Raw genomic sequence first — 20,066 nt, forward strand, 5'->3', positions numbered from 1 at the left:
TTCATTGAGATTTCATTAAAGCATGAACAGTGAGCCCATTCATACGTCCTCAGTCCACCTGTTGAAATGTAATCAGTATTTGCTTTACAGATTTTACAAGGAAACCTGAAGCTCTCTACCAGACTGTAACATCTCACGTCTCAGAGAGTGCCTCTCTTGAATTATAGAGGAGTGGAGTTTTGGGTGCAAGTAACTTCAAACCATATGATAGGCCTAGAATATACCAACAGTTCAATCTTTAGAGCTCAAACATACTTCAATCTTTAAAAAAGTGAATTATCTCATTAATCAGTGTATCTTATTTACCAGCTATGTATTTAGTTGTTGTTGGTTTGTGTGCACTGTATAATCATTAAGATAGATTCAATCAGTTAACATAATCCAAGGAAAAGTGCAAAACATTAATTTTATTTGACTTCACAGTTGATTGTGAGGTTCTCAATAGCAGCACAGATTCAAGCAACCCAAACCCACCCTCTGTTTTAAATCCACCAAACTGAACTAAAATCTCCAATATTAAACAAGGCTAAAGAAATCCTGACACTGTTTTTAAAAGCAAGTGAGACTAGAATGCCTTCTGCTTTATCATGGGATATGTATTGTGGAATAACTAACACTAAACATTTGAATTCAACTAGGCGGTGAGACAGTTTAGGCCAGATATAGCAACCTAGATACCCCATTGTCAGCTAAATTATATTGGGTTGAATATATCAACACATCTGCCATATTGTAGCACTAAAGATTTGCTCTATGTGTATTGAGAGAATGCAGACTTTTCTATAAAATAATAAACCATAACTTGTATTAAAAAATATAGAATGATGTGCTTTCAAGGTGAGATATTACTGGGCCATAATTCTACACCCACTGAAAAATGTATAATGAATTATGAATAGCCTCATTTTCAGATGTTTGTATATACGTATGCTAAGAGAGGTCACAAAATTCAGCCATTTTGTCTAAGTCGGGAATACAGTAATTTCCTGTAAATTGTGTATAACTGCAGGACCGTGTTTTATGCAAATTAAAATAAACAAAACCATATTAATACCCTATTAACTGCCCCCATGTATTAACCTCATAGCTGAAGAAATTTTGCAAAATTAATGTATAAATCGTTGGTAATAGTTGGGAAATTACGGTACAGAGATTGGAAATTACAAATTCAAATCCAATTACAAATCCCACATCCAAAGTTGAATAGCAATCCAAAGTATAACTGTACTCATACTTGACAATGAACTACTTCAAAGCATCACAACATGTGTGTGCTGTGACATCTCCACGTATGACTGGAAGCCTGTGGATCTCAAATATACAGGGAACATAAGACATCAGAGTATCTGATATCTGGAATTTGTTGTTCTAAAATACATTTTTGAAACTTTCGGGATTTGTTAGCTAAAAGCTGGTATGCAGATATCTGCAGTGAATGTCTCTGACATAACTTTCACTAAAAACATGTGATTTGCTTATGGGTAGATAAAACTTGTTTTAGAGCTGTATGTGCATTTACTAGCCTGATGTTGTCATACTCAAATTCTAGTCAGAATATGAGTCTGATACTGCTCCATTGGGACATACTTATGGGGCGTGTTTCAACCGATACAGCAGGGGAATGCCTCTGCACTCAATTGGATAGACCTAACAGAGCATCGGAATAGCTTACCGTGAGATGTAGGAAGAACTTTTACTGTCTATCGGAAGAACACACAATTCCTTCTTCTCCACAAATGCCTTAACATTGTTTTCTGGTCTTGTAAAAGTTATTGTGCCGTCAATATCTCCTACAACACTCGTTAGCGAAATCTAAGAGATACATAGCAGGGTAGGCTATTAGGAAAAACGAATATTTCCCCTCCGTTTTTAAAAATAATTCCGTTGAACACCGATATGCTACAAACATGTTATAAACAGCTAGGGAAGGCTGTCGCAAATCTCTCGAACAGGTGGTCAATCAGAGATTTCAAACAAACGAGGGAACAACATGTCACAATGCAACACGCTGTTTTCCCTTGATGAAAGTTAAACCATGAGTTTTCCCACATCTCAACTTTGGCCAAAGTTTTCAGAAATAATCGTTTTCAGTGATAAAACCTCATTGAAATAATATGCATTTTTCCATATGGGGTCTTAGAAGCCATCTGTCCCCTTACAGCCACAACATTTTTGTGGCAAACAAAATCAACCTAAGCGTGCTTTGATGACGTGATACACGAGGCACTGTTGCTCACCTGTCCATCGTAAAGCCTGATTTGATTGGTCCGAACTGCTCTGGTTCGAGCATAGTTGCTCATCAACGGTGCAATGCCAGACCGAACTTCCCGACCTCAAATGTTGTGGGCGGGACTAAGTTCGGCTGGCACCCAGGCTATGGATTTACTACATTCAAATGCAAATGATATCGGCCATGTTTCAGATGGAGGTAAGAAACAAGATTATACTAACGTGTGCATTTTCTCCATCCTGTAGATGAAGAAAGAATTGAGTGATAATGAATCCATCACTCAGGAGATTGTTGGCCATGCTCACATTGAAAATTATGCCTTAAAAATGTTCCTCTATGCTGATAATGAAGATCGATCAGGACGCTTTCACAAGTAAGTTCTTTCCACTATTTGCTGTGTTCTGCACACAAACTTAATTAAAGATACATTGACCTTAACATATTTGTGACATCTGTTTACATGGGGTACGTTCTATTTCGATCAGGTGCTTTCAAGCACTTTAGAATCTTTGATCGGAATAGCCGTTGTTGCCTACTTTTCCTTGAGAAGATAAAGCAGTCAATCCGAATGACCGTATGTACGGCTGTTCATTCAGAATAGGAGCAGACTACAAAATCTCTTTCATTCCGATTAAAATTCTGATCGGATCAGGAATTTTCATTCAGACTAAAAAAAAATTCAGAGAAGTGTTTATACGACAATTTTTATTCTGAATGAGCCGTTATTCCGTTTCTAATGGAATGGATGTGTCCATGTAAACGTGGCTACTGACTTTTACTGAGAAGAAATGTGTACAGACAAACATAATTATGAAGTAGGCCTACTGTTGTCACAATGGCAAAATAATTTTTTCGATACCGGTGCCAAGTGAAAAGTTTAAATTTTGATATTTTTTCGATTTTTTAAACATTTCATTTGGGGGCCCCCACCACCTTGTGGCCCCTAGACTTTGATCGACCCTCCACACATGCACGCACGCACACACGCACGCACGCACGCACGCACACACACACACACACACACACACACAGAAAGTGATGGCTTATGTCATAGGTTTCTATTTCATATTTTGAAATTCATATAGGCCCTAAACTTTAGATATTTTGTTAATAATTTATGGTATCTAATGCATAATTACTAATAGCTAAAAATATTTAATAGGGGTGGAACGGTAGATGTATTCATATTGAGGCGAAACGGTACGGGCGTCATGGTTCGGTGCATGAATTTACACAGAGAATTCACGGTATAAAAATAAACTAGATGTACCGCAGAGCGGTACAAAATATGACCACCGCCCAGTCCAGCACATTTTTTCCACAAAAATAAATCATGCTGAAAGGCCTATATGATTCGAACTGTCTCACTAAATTGCATTATCCACACTCAATTCTCACTGGTATCTGCTAGACAACAAGTACCAAGACATGATTAGTTCATAGATTTCACATGTAAAATTCATTTTATACAACCCCACCCCCATCTTGCCTGTTTATAATTCTGAGAAATTCTTGAATTGTGTGCATGTGTGCGTGTACACGTTTATGTTTATGTGTGTGGGTGTGTGTGTGTGCGTGCTTGTGTGTTTGCCTGCGTATGTGTGTTTGTGCATGTGCATGCATGCGTACATATGTCTACTGTGTGAGTATGTGTCATACATATGATTACTGTGAATGTATTTGTGTGCATGTGTATCTGTTTATGCACATGTGTGCACATGGAATGGGTTAACATGACCCCTGGAGGCAAACATACGGAAAAAATTGGTCATCCTAGGCCCTACGGTTCTCAAGATATTCACAGAAAGCTGTGTCTGCCCTACCCTCCTTTCGGGGGTCCAGTACAGCAGGGGGGCTACAGATCAAAACGAAAAACGATGGTTCCATGCTATCCATGTGGGGTTACATGCCCACCAAGTTTCGTTTACCCCGGTCTTTCAGTGTCCCGACACCTAATCTGTAGTCCCGCTTTAGCTATGTGAGCTATATATTATAGCTATGTGAGCTATATGTTCTTTTACTGTCTATGTGAGGCCGAGCCGAGGTCCACCCACCTATGTAGGTTACAGTTTTTTGTCAGGTCGACGGTCGAGTGAGTCAGTCAGAGAGAGGTCTCTTTAGGATCGCAAGTTTTGGAAAACTTCGGTTTCCCGTCAGTTACAGTAGTACAGGCGAGAGAGTGGTGGATAAGACTGTGTGATGGCGTTGTTTCATCAGTTGTTGGGTATGTGAATGGAAATCCATTGAACATGCTAACGTACAGTACATACGACTCCATCACCCAGATGTAGGTCTACCAATCACTGGAACGAGACAAGAAACATCTCCCTGCAGTGCTTCACCAGCCTTTATACACATACAAATAGGGCTAAAACCTATGGGTTAAAATCATTTTGTAAAGATGGAAAGCGGTGCCAACCGTGTGGTGATTATCTTATGTTATTGTACATACACACCGCCGCCGACTTGAGCTGCAAAAGAAGCTCTGGTTGCCCTGTCAAGGACGCTTGTCAAAAAATACGGGGAAGCTTTTGGTGTTTTGGCCGCTCTGACATGGCAAAATTCTACGTTGCAAATCATTTGCCACTGAACAGTGTCATAGCTCATTAGCATAAAGTTGACCAACTTTCAACTTTTTGCTTGACGCTCTGATTGCTCAAAACGCGACGCCAACGGATTTGCTGCTTCTTGCAGCTGAGAGAAGCCGGCTTCCATTGAAAATGAATGACTTCATGTATCTTTTGCAGCTCAAGTCGGTGGCGATGTGTACAAACAGTTAGGGTAACTTGTGTTGTGCTCTCACATGAAGAGCTGGCAGTAAGTGTTAAGTGTCAACGCTAACCAGGCTAATAAACAAACCATGCAAACGGTAAAGTCATGTGACTTCTAGTTGTAGGCTAGTCCGTTTATGAAACGAAAGGAGCAATTTTTTAAGAAGGCAAAATAGTGTGACATTTTCACAGTTAGTAGATTATTAGACACACTGAAAAATATTGAGGCAAACTGTAGACCCTTCCATACAACCAAACCTGGATGTTGAAGGTCTCGCCTAGTGGGTTTTTAAAAATCATTATTCTATGTAATTTGCACTTTCATAAATAAGAGGCCTATTTTCAGTTTTAGAACTGATTGTCTTATTTTGTTTACAAGTTACAGATTGAGTCTGTAGATGATGTGGGGTACTTGTTTACTGTTTACATCTTACTTGGCACACTTCAGGCTGTCGTAGCTAGCTCAGGGGAGAGATTGCATCAAATTGCCTTCTGCATTTTTGTATTGCTTTTCCCTCTGTTGTACCGAACTTGTACTGAACCGTGATGTCTGAACTGAGGTATGAACCGAACCGTGACTTCTGTGTACTGTTCCACCCCTAATATTTAATCATTTGAATACTTCATATTGATTTTTAAGTTATTACACTTGTCTTTAATGTCATTACATTTGTGGTGTGTAGGTCTAATTACACACCACTTTAAGAGGTAGCTTTCAGTTTCACGATTTTAGGTTAGTGGAAAAAAGTTGCACATAGTGCAAGGACATGTGGATGCAATTCATTGTGTTTTCTATGTCATTAGATAAAAAAAGTCAAAGAAAATCTTTCTGGGATCATAGAAGAGATGAGTGTCTTGCAATGTTCATTTCTATGAGTATGGAAGTGCACCATGGTTTATCTTTTATTTATTTGCGTTGTGCAGGCTACATTCACAGATACATTAAACAGAATATAGAAACAGGAAGTTGTCTCCATTGTTTATTGCGACTGCAAGATTCTAATGTAATTAACAGTCAGTGACATGGTAACTATCATGATAGTGTGACTTCTATTCTGTTGTCTGTTGTTCTTTTGCCTATGCTTTGACATGCTTACGTGCGTGTCAGATACCCCCCCTTCGGTCACCTAAAAGATTGTGGGTGATTCCCGCTCCTGCTTGATTCTGTTTATTTTTTACACACATTCAATGACACAATGTGTATGTGGGCGACACTTTGAGAACCCATGCTGTAGGTCAATAAACCTAGGCTGATGGCCGTTGGGTGGACTGCCATTCTGGACTTTTCCCAGAATGTCCAGATCGGCAATTCACCCTTGGATAAGATTTAAACCAACATTGTGTTTGACCAGAAATGCTCAGAACAGACATTGTATAAAGGATTAACCTTCGTAACACTTTTTATGTTTTTCTACAGAAATATGATAAAATCATTCTACACAGCTAGCCTCCTGATCGATGTTCTCTCAGTATTTGGTGAATTATCAGAGGAGGTAAGTCCCTCCCCCTAGACATTGTCTGATACGTCTCTAATCTTTTTCAGCAGCTAATACCATATGTGAATACATGGAATTTGTTTCTCTTGATTGTCTTCTGTATTTTATTATATTCTAAAATGTACGGACCGCTGTCAAGGAAAATGGGTTTTGTGCTTCAAATTAATGTCATTCATATCACTCCGCAAGTAGTCCGGTCACTTTTTGCATTGGAACTTCATTCAAAAGTGTTCTATAGAATGTTTGATTCAAGTTCAGCGTGTGTTGCGAACTATTTGTTTCTCAGCAAAAGCCACGATGAAACGGTAACAAATCAATGTAAAGAGTCATATAATGTGGAGTTTATTTTTTCGTTTTGGGAAGTAGCCGTGTAATAAGCGGGATAATATATAGAACACCGGCCATTATTGGAAAATGAGTCCTTTCAGGACGAAGCAAGACCCTGTTCACCCTGTCGAGACTTATTTTCCGATAATGACCAGTGTTTTTATACATTATCCCTTACATATTCACAATCTTTGGACAAACGTGTCGGCTAAGAACCATAAACATAATATAATAAAAGTCAAATAGTAAGGCTACCATTGAATCACACTTTAATACCATTCATGTATGTCAGCTGGTCACCATGGCCACAGATGTCTTTAAATACAAAGGAGCGACCTGTGTTGGAGTAACTGACAATGATTCACTGAGTGCAGCAGTTCCCCAAGGGGAGGCAGAATTCCCTTCTGTAAAGAGCTCATTGGGAACTTTTTCTCAGGAGAACAGTGCCCTGTGACAATGATCGTACTTAGTGGTACTCTTACCTTGCTGTTTCACACTGTGCGTGGTACAAATAATAGTAGTGTTGGATTACCGGTAGAAAGGCGAAACATTTAGCACTAGATGTTGGACAGTATTGGAAAGGATAATTGGTGAACAGAAAGTCATGTTTTTTAAGAAATGACCAAATGACTACCTTATTATTGAGGTTTGTCCAATTCTTGGTATTTACATTTCTTGGAACAATACTTATGGCAAGTATTACAATAAAGCACAGTGATGAAACAGACATAAAGGGAAGGAAATAAGGAAAAGAGGAAATAAGGAAATAAGGAAAAAAGAATATAGCAATTTAACAATAAATAAATCAATTGGTTATACAATTTGAACAATTATTTACGGGTGATATTATAAACTTGTTAGTAGCTGAGAAATGAATGGAAAATATACATGTCTAGAACACCCTATGTAAATGTAACAAATGTAAACCCAATGTTTTACAGTCTGTACCCCTTCATGTCATTTGACATTAATCCATTGGTCTTGTGTTCTTCAACAATCTGGAAAAAATACTTTGATCCATATACAGGGATACATCAATGTTTATATTTTACCAAGGCTGTAGGTTTGATCTCAGCTTGGGTAGGGACACGTATCCCCCATTTTGTAATCTTAGTCTTAGTCTTGTGTCAAATGTCCTTATTAGTCATTCACATAAACATTTTTGTTAGTCAAGTTTTAGTTCACTAAACGTCTTGTAATTTTAGTCTAGTTTCTGTCAAAAGAAGAACTCAAGGTAGCGTATCTTAGTCCAATATTAGTCAAAACATTTTAGTAATTTTTTTCATTAAAAAATATTTCTGAGATTATCTCTGGTTAGGCCTTGCAATTGTAACACAGTTGAAAGGCTGCATAGTTAAAATAAAGGTTCGTAGGCCTACTTCCCCTTGGGACAAGCAGTTTTGAATTTTGGAAAACACTTTTCCATTTACATCGGGATTTTGCAAACATTCAGAGTCAATAAAATGAGCCCTTCAACGAAATTGACAAGCAGCTGTAAATAGGCTAAGCATGCTAAATTCGACATCCAAACAGTATTCTAACGTTAGCTTTGAGATACTGCTTGATTTCATAACTTAACTTTTAAAGTTTAGTCTCTTCAATGTAGCCTACTATGTTGTGATAAGGCCTTAGCAGAGTTTTGAACAAATTTGCGCAGCATGGTCACGATGCTAAGCGGATTTAATAGCAATTTAGCCAGACGTCTTCTATGCAATGTTTCTATGTGGCAACAACAATCCTTCAACAATCATGAATATTTTGTTAAATGCACATGCAGAGGAGTGGCAGCAGGCTACGAGAGAGAGCGGGGCGGGGCAAGGAAAGGCTGCGTGCGTAAAAAGCGCAGCTCAATGGCAATGCAAGGCTTTGACCTTATATTTAATTTAAATTAAATGAAATTAAACATTAATCTGTGGCGGCCGATTTTTATTTTGTGGCGCCCCGCCACAGATTAGTCAATGTATGGGAAACACTGCAGTGACACCACGAAGCAAAGTAGTATTCTATGCTTTGACATTCACATGCGTGTCAGAGAGTCCCCCATTCGGTTTCAGCCAATCAAATGACAGTGGCAGTCATCCAGGCCATCGAATTCGGTCCAAATTACACCAACGAGTTCGCTAAAATATTGGTGAGGACAATTTTGTCATCTCAAAATATTGATGGGGACTAGTCACCATGGTCCCCATCTAAACCTAGGCCCATGCATTTTACACTGCTTTTTCTCCCACCAACATTGTGCCAACAGATTTACCAATTGTCAAGTCAAGTCAAGTCAAGTCGGCTTTATTGTCAATTTCTTTACATGCACTGGTCATACAAAGAATTGAAATTTCGTTTCTTACTTTCCCATGCAGACATAGACATACTTTAGACATAGACATAGCCATAGACAATAAAAAATAAAAATATACAGACATACCACATACAGACATTAAATTGTAATCTTTTCTCTGAAATTATTTATTTCTCTAGAACGTTCAGCACAGGAAATATGCAAGGTGGAAGGCAACTCACATTCACAACTGTCTCAAGAATGGCGAGACCCCTCAACCTGGCCCAATTGGAATGGATGGAGAAACATATGGTAAATTGTGACACTTGCTGTGATACCTGTTATTACAGTACATTTGGGACTTTTCTGGGCCTCTCTGTGACTTCCTCTGATATTATTGGAGTATTGAAGTTGTTATCGTATGCCTTATGGGTACTTACCTCACAGGATTATGTAAAATATAGGGTGTTTAACTCTGAGAAAAGCTGAAACTTGAACTGATTTTAATTAAAGAGGCCCTATGCAACAATTTTAGCAAAAATGACCTTAATTATGCAGGTTGAGAGTCGTTCTGATGGTTCTACAACACTTTTTGGGTCGTTTGGTGGGTGCTTCGTCTCCCCCTAGTGCTTCTACGCGGAAAAACCGAATATGCAACTTTCTGGTCACGGTCGGAACACATCCGGATGTAACTCGGCGGAAATACTCGAAAATGTAGTCAGATTTAGTCAGATTGTAGTTTCTAAGAAGACTGCAAAACGGACTCCGACTTGGCTTTGTTGCTGTTGAAATTGTAAGTAGCCTACCTTTGGGTGAACTTCGTTTTTGTAATGTGATTTTTGCTCGACCGTTTTATTGTGAGCCCTATGTGTTTAGCTTGGTTTATTGATGCTAGCTCGCTAGCTATTGGGGGTTTAGCGTAGCAGTCACTTGCTACCGAAGCTGCAGGGGGAGCTATGTCGTGAATAATGCGAGCCCAAATCAGGCGAAAACCCAGAAACAGCGAAGGAATAACCAGACCTGCATAGGGCTTCTTTAAGCATGCAATATGTATTGTGATGGGTCAAATAAGCCATCCTTCTGGTATTTTGGAATTGGGTCCCCTTGAACTTTTTTTTATAGCATTTTGTGTGTGTGTGTGTGTGTGTGTGTGTGTGTGTGTGTGTGTGTGTGTGTGTGTCTTGCAGATGACATGATCGGCACAGATGATGGGTCATCTGCTCAGGACCCATCATCTCCTTATCAGCCCAAGTCATCCTTTCACACACCTGATCAAGGACCTGCCACTACAGCTGCTCCCAACTGCAACAATATTCAGATATCCCCAGGTGCTCATGCTCCAGCCAACACACCTGCTGAGATTCCCTTTTCAGCAGGTATGGAAAGTTTCTAGTTATTTGAAATTGGAATTTGAATGCTGGCTATTAGATATCAACTTTGTAGAAAGTTTGTGAATACCATCTTATGGCGGAAAAAAAATCCATCTCATGTTGGCGTACATCCAATAGACTGAACAGACACACAGTAACACATGCTATACTTTGGAACAACTCTAATTTGTTCCATTTTCCATTTTCTTTTGCTCCTTTCAACATGGTGTGAAATTTCCACCTCCTGTAATGTTTTGTGATACATTTGGCCTTGGTGAAGGTTTGTGCTTTTAGAGTACCCTTTAGGTAATTTAAAGTTAGCTTAGGCTACCAAGGTTTACTTGGCCCATTTCACAATATCAACTCACAGCCCACCCAGACTGTTTACCTTTGCAAAGGAGTTCAGAGAATCATCCTCACCATTCAGAGGGGGATAGTGAGGTATAAACCTTTATTTTCATTGGGCTGGCGCTTGTTGGAATAAACTTGAGTGGTCTACGGCACATTCGGTCAAACCAAAGCTGTTTAAACCTGATTTGGTTAAACTCGCCACGCATCCCCAGATCCCCAGATGCCTTCCCACGGGAGAAGGAAGCTGCTCTTATAAGTCTTTTTTCTTAAAACTTGAATCACATGAGCAGTTTGGACAGATGCACACAAACAGGGTAGAATGTAAGAACGATTTCTTTCCCCAGCAGAACCTGAGAAGCCAGTGCCAGTTCCCAGGAGCATGCCAGTAGTTGACCCATCTTTACTGAACACAAACCAAGAAGGTAGGATCTCCACTAACAGCAACATTGTAAACCCAACATGTACAAATGTATGGATTTTGAAAGGGTTTAAGTAGCTATAACATGAAGATATGGCAAACTTGAGCAATTAATTTGGCTCAATATAGTCAATATAGTTGTCTAATAAAAAAATAAATATGACCTGAGAAATTCAGTTTGCTCTTATTGTATAGCTTGACCTAGCACACATTTAGCTTTTCTTATTTGAAAGGCAAGCAAACGTGAATCAAAACACGATTGTCATATGATGACGATATGACGTGTGTTGGTTTTAGAGTGAATAGAATATATTCCAATTATGATGGGAGAGATTTATCTTTGTGTATTTTCTTTACACAGACAGTGAGAAATATCCAAAAGAAAAAAGTAAGCTAAAGATGATAAGACAACAAATATTGTATTCCTCTGGTTATCATGCTTTTTTCAGGTGATGTGCGGCTTACTCCAGAAGACTTTACCCGGGCTCAGAAGTACTGCAAGTATGCTGGCAGTGCTCTGCAATATGAGGATGTGACCACTGCCATTCAAAACTTGCAGAAGGCCCTAAAGTTGCTCACCACCGGCAAAGAATGAAGGCATTGTTCAGAGTTATCACTCATCTAGTTGAAAAGAGCCCCACTACAGAGCCATGAGCCAGGCCACAGCTGTTTCAGGAAAGAGTGATTCTCGGAGCACAGAAAATGACTTCAAATACAATGGCCACTGTGTCTCTACATTTAACCTATTTTAATGTATTTCATAGTCGTCCTTTGCTACTGTATTATATGAAATGGAGATTTGGATATATTGCACGTCGTCTGAGTGAAGGTATAAGGTATGATCTGTAAGGCTAGATACTGATTTCTTTCATACACAAAATGCTGAACTTGAAAGTCTGCTGGAAATCTAAAATATGCTTCTCTTCTTCTATGTTGATATTTAAGCTGTGTGGGTTATGTTGAATTAAAATTCATAACCAAATGAGCAGAAATCCTGTATAACATTGCACTGTGCCTCTTATTTGGCTTTGCTTTTCAATTCTGATTCAAATAAAAACCTGAAACTTATCTTTAACACTTCAACATGCTGTACAATATCTGCATTTGTGAAGGGTTTATTGTTTTGTAGTTAAATGTGGTGTTCTTGAACAAAGGTTGTTGATATCTTAGCTCAATCACTGATCAAATACACCCCTTTCCTCCATACCAGTGGAGTCGCATTGATAGGCTGGAATAGTCTAGGGCTCGGTCTTAGACCCTTTTTCTCCCATTTAGAGCCAGGACTACAGGAACAGAGGATTGTTTTTGAGAGCACACAGCCGTGGACATATCTTTGCAAGGTTCCAAGACCTTAAACATGAAATTCAAATACTTTCCATGCCCAGTTCCTTCAAATTCAAGGACCAGCATAGTTTGAGACAGTTACTCAAAGACCACTGTTAACTAGATTACAGTTGTAAATTAATTGTGTGCAACACCTAACCGCAGTGTAACCGCATTGTCGTGTTTGTGTTGTAACCTACCTGTTTTCTGTTTTGTCTTTCCCTCCACCTTGTTTCCCTTTTGTCACTTTTTCTCTCTTCTCATTTTCCATTTGTCTCTTTAACCCCCTTTCTCTTCACCTTTCTTTTCAAGATCCTACATCTGTATTATTCTATTCTGCCTAGAGCTACTTAAAGTTAACATTAGCATTTACATTTCATATACTGTACAATTATAAACACTGAAACAATAGATTAATTATGGTGATGTTCAATGGGATATTCAAATTTCTCTCATTAATGCTCAATGTGTTAACTTTGTGTGGTAAGTGTGGTTGTGGTGGTCTTTTTTATTAGTGTGAGAAAATGGCACCTGCCTTATCCACAAACTGGCGGAACAATCAGTGTAGCCATCCATATCTGCCTGAATCTCTTCCTTCTGCCATGCCCATGACTGTAGAGGGCATGCAAATTGAAATCAAATGGGATTTTCCAGTTTGTGCAATGTCTGACTCCTATGTAGCCTACTAAAGAGGGTTGTCAAAGGAACCCTCCTTTGAGATTATCCTCACAACAGATCTTTGCAAAATGAGTGGACTAGGCTATAAAAAGTATTTATGACCGTGGTAGGTCTAATGGAGATTAGGATGTCCATACACCATATACTTTGTGCTTAAATCATGAAAAACACAAAAAGTAGGCTATCTGATAATCCCTAACAAATGGAGAATTAAAATACTTGATAGGCCTATTCAAATGAAGAGTTTAGTTCTAAAACGCTATCCTAACCATTTTTAAAAACATTAAAGTCATGTTATTTCAGGTAATATCAATCAAATTGCAGTTGTATTGTTTTGATTGAGTAAAGATACATACAATAACAATACCAAATTACAGTTCTACTGAAATTACTTGCTAAACAAATTGATTTATGACAATTCATAAAAATGGTGAATATAGAGTTTTGGAACCAAACTCTTCAAATATAGGCTACTCAAACACATTTAGCTGGTTTGATGGCAAAAATATGACTATAGGCTACTGAACACTTAGGAACTAGGAATAAGGACTGTAAAGCAAAATAAAAAGGAAGAATTAAAACCCCAAAAGGGTTGATGTTCGTCAGGCTGTTTTTTTATGTGAAATGTGTCTCACTATTACAGGCCATTTTCAATGTAGGCGTGTATTTATTTTGTTTTATTGAATAGACGCGAACTCAGGCGTGTGCTGCGCATGAAATGATTTAGCATTGCAGTATGTTAAGGTCACTTTGATAGTTCCCAAGGGCTTCGATGACAGGGTGGGGCGCAAGAGCTCGAGATTGGACTTGAACACTTACATCGACTTCCTCAGCTGTAATTGTCTTGTTGCAGATAGAAGCAGAGGCAACTACAATTTATCACAATTTGCGAGAAGTCCGGTATCATTGAATATTTTCATGTGCTGCTGAAGTAGCCTAACAGCTCTAAAATCTGAGAACTTGGATGATAGGTCGAAATGTTTCTACAGACGGGGGAGCCTCAGTGACAAACGATGTAAGTTCAAATATTTCTGCATGATCCTTTGCCTTCCACAGTCGGTAAGTAGAAATGGTGAAGATAGTTAAACTTAAGAGAGAGATGGAGAGTAGCCTATAGAGTGAGTAGCCTAGCCTAATTAAATGTTACAGGACACAACAGCACTGTTTAGTGCTTTTTAAAGTGGTTGGCTGTATTGGGTAACACTTGTTGATTGTGTGTATTTGATTTGAAATGCAGTCTATTTAGCAGAACTGAAAGAAAACGCTTTTGGTAGCCACTTTTCTCCTTGATCATATAATAGAATCCATAAGGCTAGGACTGAACCAGACTGTATTTAAAAAAAAAAAAAAAGATTTTTAGTCAGTTATTTGCCATATAGGCTACCAACTCTGTTACTAGCAACCTCTGATGATATCTGATTGTTTGCATTGAACAGGCACACCAGTGTGATTGGTCTTACTGCCTATATTGCGATTCCAGTGACAAATGTCTTCTTTCAGTAGGCTACAAGTATTCATTGCAGACTGACTGTAGGAACATAATGGCATGCAAACCTTTTTTTGTCTTCTTGTTTAATAGCTTTGCAGTTATGTAATGAATTCAAGTCCTCAGTAAATTGCGTCAACTGAAAAACAGTTAGTCACATAGGCCTAGGCTACATTCATTTGTGTAGGACCAGTTGTTAACTTAATAAACTGTTAGGCTATGTAAACATGAAATAAGTTAGGCTATGTAAAGGGTGGGGCACCCACCAAGGGGCTAAAGCAAACAATATCTAAAAATCGCTTTATTTTACTCCTGCCCACATGCTTTCTTAAAGTATTAGTATGAAGTCTGCAGCAGTGATTTACCTTGTCATGAGTTTTGTAACAGTACCTCCTGACAGGCTTTATATACTTGTACTAAGCAATTCAACCTTGGCTTGGAACTCTGAAAAGCATTAAATACACATTTCTGAGAAAGATAATACTATTCCAAGTGATACATTTTAAATATCATTTTAAATACACAATATAGAGAGATATAATTTCTTAAAGAAACATTACTATGTGTACATACCTAAAAAAAAGAGGAACTACACTGGATACCATTTCAGGATCTGAAGGGTCCTTCACAAGAATGCAGAGGTAGTATATGACTCTGTGCTGAAATGATCATAAAAGATGGTGCAGCTACATGGTTAGCTACATGGTTAGCTTAGGGAAGTGTAAGCTCAATGCACTATTAAAATTAGTTTAGCGATAATAATAATAATAATACATTTAATTTGTTTCTCAACACCTTTCAAAGCACCCAAGGTCGCATAACAGATTAAAAAAAAAAAAAAAAATTACACACAAAATGACATCATAATAGTAATAAAAGGGCAATTTAAAGTCCATAAGCTAGCTTGAAAAGTTGGAGAAGGATATTTGAACAACAGCCAAAAACAGACCCCTCATTCAGTGGTCCAGGTCTGTGAGGTACAAAATAAGACCACTGGTTTCTGATTGGCTGTGATAGTGTTGTGTGAGTGGGTAGGCTTACACAATATGTTTCTTTTCAGTTTACGGAGTGGATTGTGATGAGATATTTGCTGAATGTGGCATTTATTGGCTTGAAATGTACGCCTACTGTTAACCATTCTTTTAAGGTTATAGATCATGGTATAGTTCTATAAAACTGTAAAAAAAAAAAAGTCCAATTGATGTACATATGTGCACTTACTATATGAACAGCCTCATTGATAACAATATCTTTTATTTTGCTCATTTCGATGAAAGATGTACATTCTCTCCCTGAGGCAAAGGATGATGACACCTGCACACCCAGGGATCTAATAATCAGTAATGTTTCATGGTCCACCTTCACAAAGTGAATGCAGATCATCATGCTGACCAGTGTCACAATGATGGCACACGAGAGGACAAGTGTTCTGAAATAAGAACAAAATCATTAAATCAGCAGTTAGGAGTTAAGTTTGGCAAGCCTTAAGCATGCAAACACCTTACAAACAACAGCACATCCCAGAGAAAAATAATATTATTAAAGAATTTGGCATAGGCATAAGCCATCAGTCTGTCTCACACTGGTTTTTGCTCCTTATTTCTCCTTAAAAGGGAGTTAGGAGAAAGAGGTCAGAATTCAGTGATCTCCAAATAAGATGTGATCTGATTTATATGTTGAATTCCATAACATATTTATAACATATTTTATGTATGCTACTAGATTTAAAAAAGAAGATGTAGGCCTATCTTAAAATCACTGTAAACTGCATTGCCTTTAAGAAGATATGCCTGCTCTCCAGGCACAGAGGGGAATTATTGTATGACATTGAATGACTTCCTGTACCGGTCCTTATTACAGTTTTGTTGAAGAAGGCTCAAGCTGAAAACACTACACTGTCTGACCAGTAGCTTTTGCAGCTGATGTGAAGTGTTGTCCAGTGTCCCGAGCAGTCTAACCAACTCTAAGCAGTCTAACCAATCTCAGGAAAGGGTTCCAATTTCATGGTGTCAGTTCATCAAACAGCTGCTGAGATTTGATCTCACTTCCTGTTTGGCTGTACTGGACAAAAACTTGAAAAAATAAACAGTCCGGTATCTTCGTAAGGCTTCGTCAGAAGATCATCAATTTTGGACATTTTGCATTACATTTAAGATAGCGGATAGCGATCAATTAGATTGACGCATCAAGTTGCCATGTCACTGCTTTGTGATCTACCACAGTGTTCACAACATCACACATCAGACACAAAAGTATGTTTTTTTGTTAAAGACATTGTTAATTTGTTATTTGCTGAAAACATAATTATTGTGGTGTACCCCAGAGTTCCAACAATGCAATTTCTATAAACTTTGTCACAATCAGTCCATGGACAAAGTTTGGTTTTACTAAGTCAAAGCATTGCCATGGTTTATTCTGCATTCAAGATCACATTATCCCAAAAGTATGCATACATTTGATTTGCTATGCATACATTGACTTGCTGCAGCAGGTGAACACTGCATGTGGTCAGTCAACAAAAGAGGTGCATGCCAATCATTTAGATCCAGCCAGTGATGTCGATGATGATGATGAGGAAATCGATTGGCTGCCACCACAGTTTGGGAGAGGTGATGATTCATAACCTCAACAGGCTAATGAGTGAACTTCAAGTCTTAGCAGCCAAGCAGAATCAGTCGTCACAAGGCTAACTGCTACCAGCAGCCTCAGCCCATGGGCCCTTTATGGCTAACTATCATAAAGGCACCCGCGCTCCTGTTTCACCACTTGCCATCTCACCCAGGGGTAGGCCAAAGTCTTCGGTATCACATCACCAATGCCTTCACATCAACTCGCATTGATCTTGCTCACACCTACCCAATCACTCCAGAAGAAGTATAAGCATCTGTCCGGGTTACCCCTCCAGCCTTTCAAGAAGATTCGACGGCTGCTGCTCATAGACAGTGAACATCCACACCTCATCAAGCCCACTGAGCCTGTACACCTGGGGCCCCCAGGTGGCCTGGCTGCTATCCACACCAGGTTAGGCTGGATGCTACAAGGTCCCTCAAGTGTCATCTGCCAGTTGTCCAGCCCACAGCAGTGCTTGTGCATGTTGAGAAACTGGCACGCCGACATCATACCCCTCAGGAGCAACAAAGTAGTGACACACTCAAAGCAAGGCACTCGGCCTGCTACAAGACAAGACAACCCATGTGGAGGTGGATGGCATATTGCGCTATGCTACCCATTTGCTACGCTACATAGATATGCCATGCCTTCAAGCCACCTCCGATGCAGTCATGTCTCGTCTGCGGGCAGTAGAGAGAAGACTCCAGAGAGATCGAGAGAAGGCTAAAATATACTGGCAGAGATCGAGAAGCTGATTCAGGCTGGGTTGGTCACTAAGCTGGACCCATCATACTTTAATAGAGGAGATGAGGTGTGGTACATTCCCCACCATCTTGTTAGCCATAATGGCAAACAACGCCTGGTATTCAACTGCTCATACCAGCATCGAGGACAGAACCTAAATGAGTACCTTCTACCTGGGGCATCACTACTGGGAGTCCTCAGATTTCGCAAGCATGAGGTAGCTGGGAGTGGAGACATAAAGAGCATGTTCCACCAAGTTCTCTTGTTCCTCTCCTGCGCTTTGTGTGGTGTGATCTGTCAAACCAAGCCTGCCGCGGTATATGAATGGCAGGTACTCCTTTTTGTGTAGCCCATGCTATTCGCCTTGCAGCACCACACAAGGAAGAGCAGCCAGCCAGAAGATGAGGTGGGAACTTCTGTTGAGAGATGTTTTCATGTTGATAATTGCCTTCAGAGTCTCCCAACCACCACAGTGGCGAGAGACATAGTGGATAAGCTAATAGCCCTCCGGTCTGCCAGTGGGCCAGTAATGAACCCGATGTCATTAGCCACCTCCCTGAAAATCTCAGGTCCAACAGCGCTGAACTCTGGCTTGCACAAGACAAGACAGACAGTCCTGAGTCAACACTAGGCCTCAGCTGGCACTTCTCCACCGACATGTTAGGATACAAATGCTTACTATGTGTAACATCTACAGTACAAAGTGCTTGCCAGCCAATACAACCCCCTAGGCTTCATCCTGCCCTACACCACAAGGGCAAAGATGTTGGTGAGATGCCTGTGGGACAAGCACAGAGGTTGGGACGATCCCCAGCTGCCATCAGGTCTCATTCAGCAGTGGAAAGACTGGGAAGAAGAGCTGCAGTTCCTCCCTCAAGTCAGTCTCCCTTATGTAGCCGCTTCAGTGAGAGGAAGAGAGCTTCACATATTTTGTGATGCCTCTGAGCAGGCCTATGGGGCGGTGGCATACCTCAGAACGGTGGGAAATGATGGCAGAGTGCATCTGGCATTTGTAATGGCTCAGTCTAGAGTAGCACCAAGACATTTGAACTCTATGCCCCGGCTGGAGCTGTGTGGCGCACTTACAGGAGCTCAGCTTTCTAAGCTCCTTGGTGATGAGCTTACTTTAGAGATTGAGAAGTGCTGACCTGGCTGCGATCTGAATCTTGCCGTTTCAAAGTCTTCATTGGCACTTGTGTAGCCGAGATCCATGAACTAACCCCACACCACACATGGCGATATGTCGACTCTGCCCAGAACTCCGCCGACGATATAACCCATGGCAAAACACTGCAAGAACTGGCAAGACCTAACCGATGGAGTCAAGGGCCCCATTTTTGCTCATGGATCCAGACCAGTGGCCTGCAGATCTTACCAGTGCACTGGGAGATCTTCCAGACCCTACTGAGCTTCGCCAGACAACCTTCTGTGGGGTGACATTGACGACTGAAAGTCAAGCAGCCCTGGATCTGCACCATTATAACACCTGGAAGGAACTGCTACAGGCCACTGCCCAGGAGCTGCATGGGGCAGCTGCAGAAGATTGCTGCTTGAATGGATTATCGCCAGGCCGAGGCACTTCTCCTAAGGAGGGCCCAGCGCGGCAGTTTCCCTAATAAACTCTCCTTAAGACAGGGAAGCCAGTCCCACGCAGTAGCAGTCTCCTAAACGTCCTGGAGGGCTCTGTTGCAATGATCATGGACCCCCAGCTCCCTAGGTGTGGCCTACTGGGCACATCATCAAGGTTCACCCCAGCCCTGATTGTCACATCAGGTCTGCGGACGTGAAGGTCAAGGATAGAGCGTACACCCAACCCGTTGCCCGGCTGGTAATCCTGCCTTCTCTTCCATCTGAAGATAACAGCCAGCCTCTTTAAGTATGCTTAGCTTAGTAGGCCTACAGTGTTGCCTTTTGTTTGGTGCAAATGTACCATATACATTTGAGGACGGCTGTAAAAAAGGTTCTGGACTTTTATCTTATTTGGTTC

The 20,066-nt window shown here is 40.1% G+C and overlaps 3 protein-coding genes across 10 annotated transcripts in view; 2 read left to right on the plus strand and 1 right to left on the minus strand.

Annotated features, from left to right (window-relative positions):
- Positions 1–12,321, plus strand: part of vta1 (vesicle (multivesicular body) trafficking 1) — a 47,491-nt gene extending 35,170 nt beyond the window's left edge. Inside the window, exons 3-8 of one of the 2 annotated variants that reach the window (XM_076272646.1) lie at positions 2,476–2,603; positions 6,419–6,494; positions 9,300–9,411; positions 10,287–10,475; positions 11,165–11,242; positions 11,688–12,321. In XM_076272646.1, the coding sequence (XP_076128761.1) occupies positions 2,476–2,603; positions 6,419–6,494; positions 9,300–9,411; positions 10,287–10,475; positions 11,165–11,242; positions 11,688–11,833 (729 nt within the window). In that variant the 3' untranslated portion in view covers positions 11,834–12,321. The remainder of the gene's footprint in view (positions 1–2,475; positions 2,604–6,418; positions 6,495–9,299; positions 9,412–10,286; positions 10,476–11,164; positions 11,243–11,687) is intronic. The other variant, XM_076272647.1, reaches the window with a different exon arrangement.
- A 1,762-nt stretch (positions 12,322–14,083) lies between these two features.
- Positions 14,084–20,066, plus strand: part of adgrg6 (adhesion G protein-coupled receptor G6) — a 122,953-nt gene continuing 116,970 nt past the window's right edge. For all 7 annotated transcript variants that reach the window (XM_076273018.1, XM_076273020.1, XM_076273023.1 and 4 more), the window contains exon 1: positions 14,084–14,254. In XM_076273018.1, coding sequence (XP_076129133.1) covers positions 14,253–14,254 — 2 coding nt within the window. In that variant the 5' untranslated portion in view covers positions 14,084–14,252. The remainder of the gene's footprint in view (positions 14,255–20,066) is intronic.
- LOC143110242 (phosphatidylinositol N-acetylglucosaminyltransferase subunit H-like) lies at positions 15,066–17,842 on the minus strand. The gene is made up of 5 exons (XM_076273131.1): positions 17,682–17,842; positions 16,307–16,330; positions 15,947–16,154; positions 15,299–15,384; positions 15,066–15,167 (listed from the first exon to the last, which is right to left on the minus strand). Exons 1-5 carry the CDS (start codon positions 17,840–17,842, stop codon positions 15,095–15,097), a joined length of 552 nt encoding a protein of 183 aa, XP_076129246.1. The 3' UTR covers positions 15,066–15,094.

Source organism: Alosa pseudoharengus, unplaced genomic scaffold (assembly GCF_046254945.1).
Source record: "Alosa pseudoharengus isolate Yale_2024_CS ecotype anadromous, Long Island Sound unplaced genomic scaffold, YU_APseudo_1.1 YU_APseudo_1.1_scf_7, whole genome shotgun sequence".
Lineage (NCBI taxonomy): Eukaryota > Metazoa > Chordata > Actinopteri > Clupeiformes > Clupeidae > Alosa > Alosa pseudoharengus.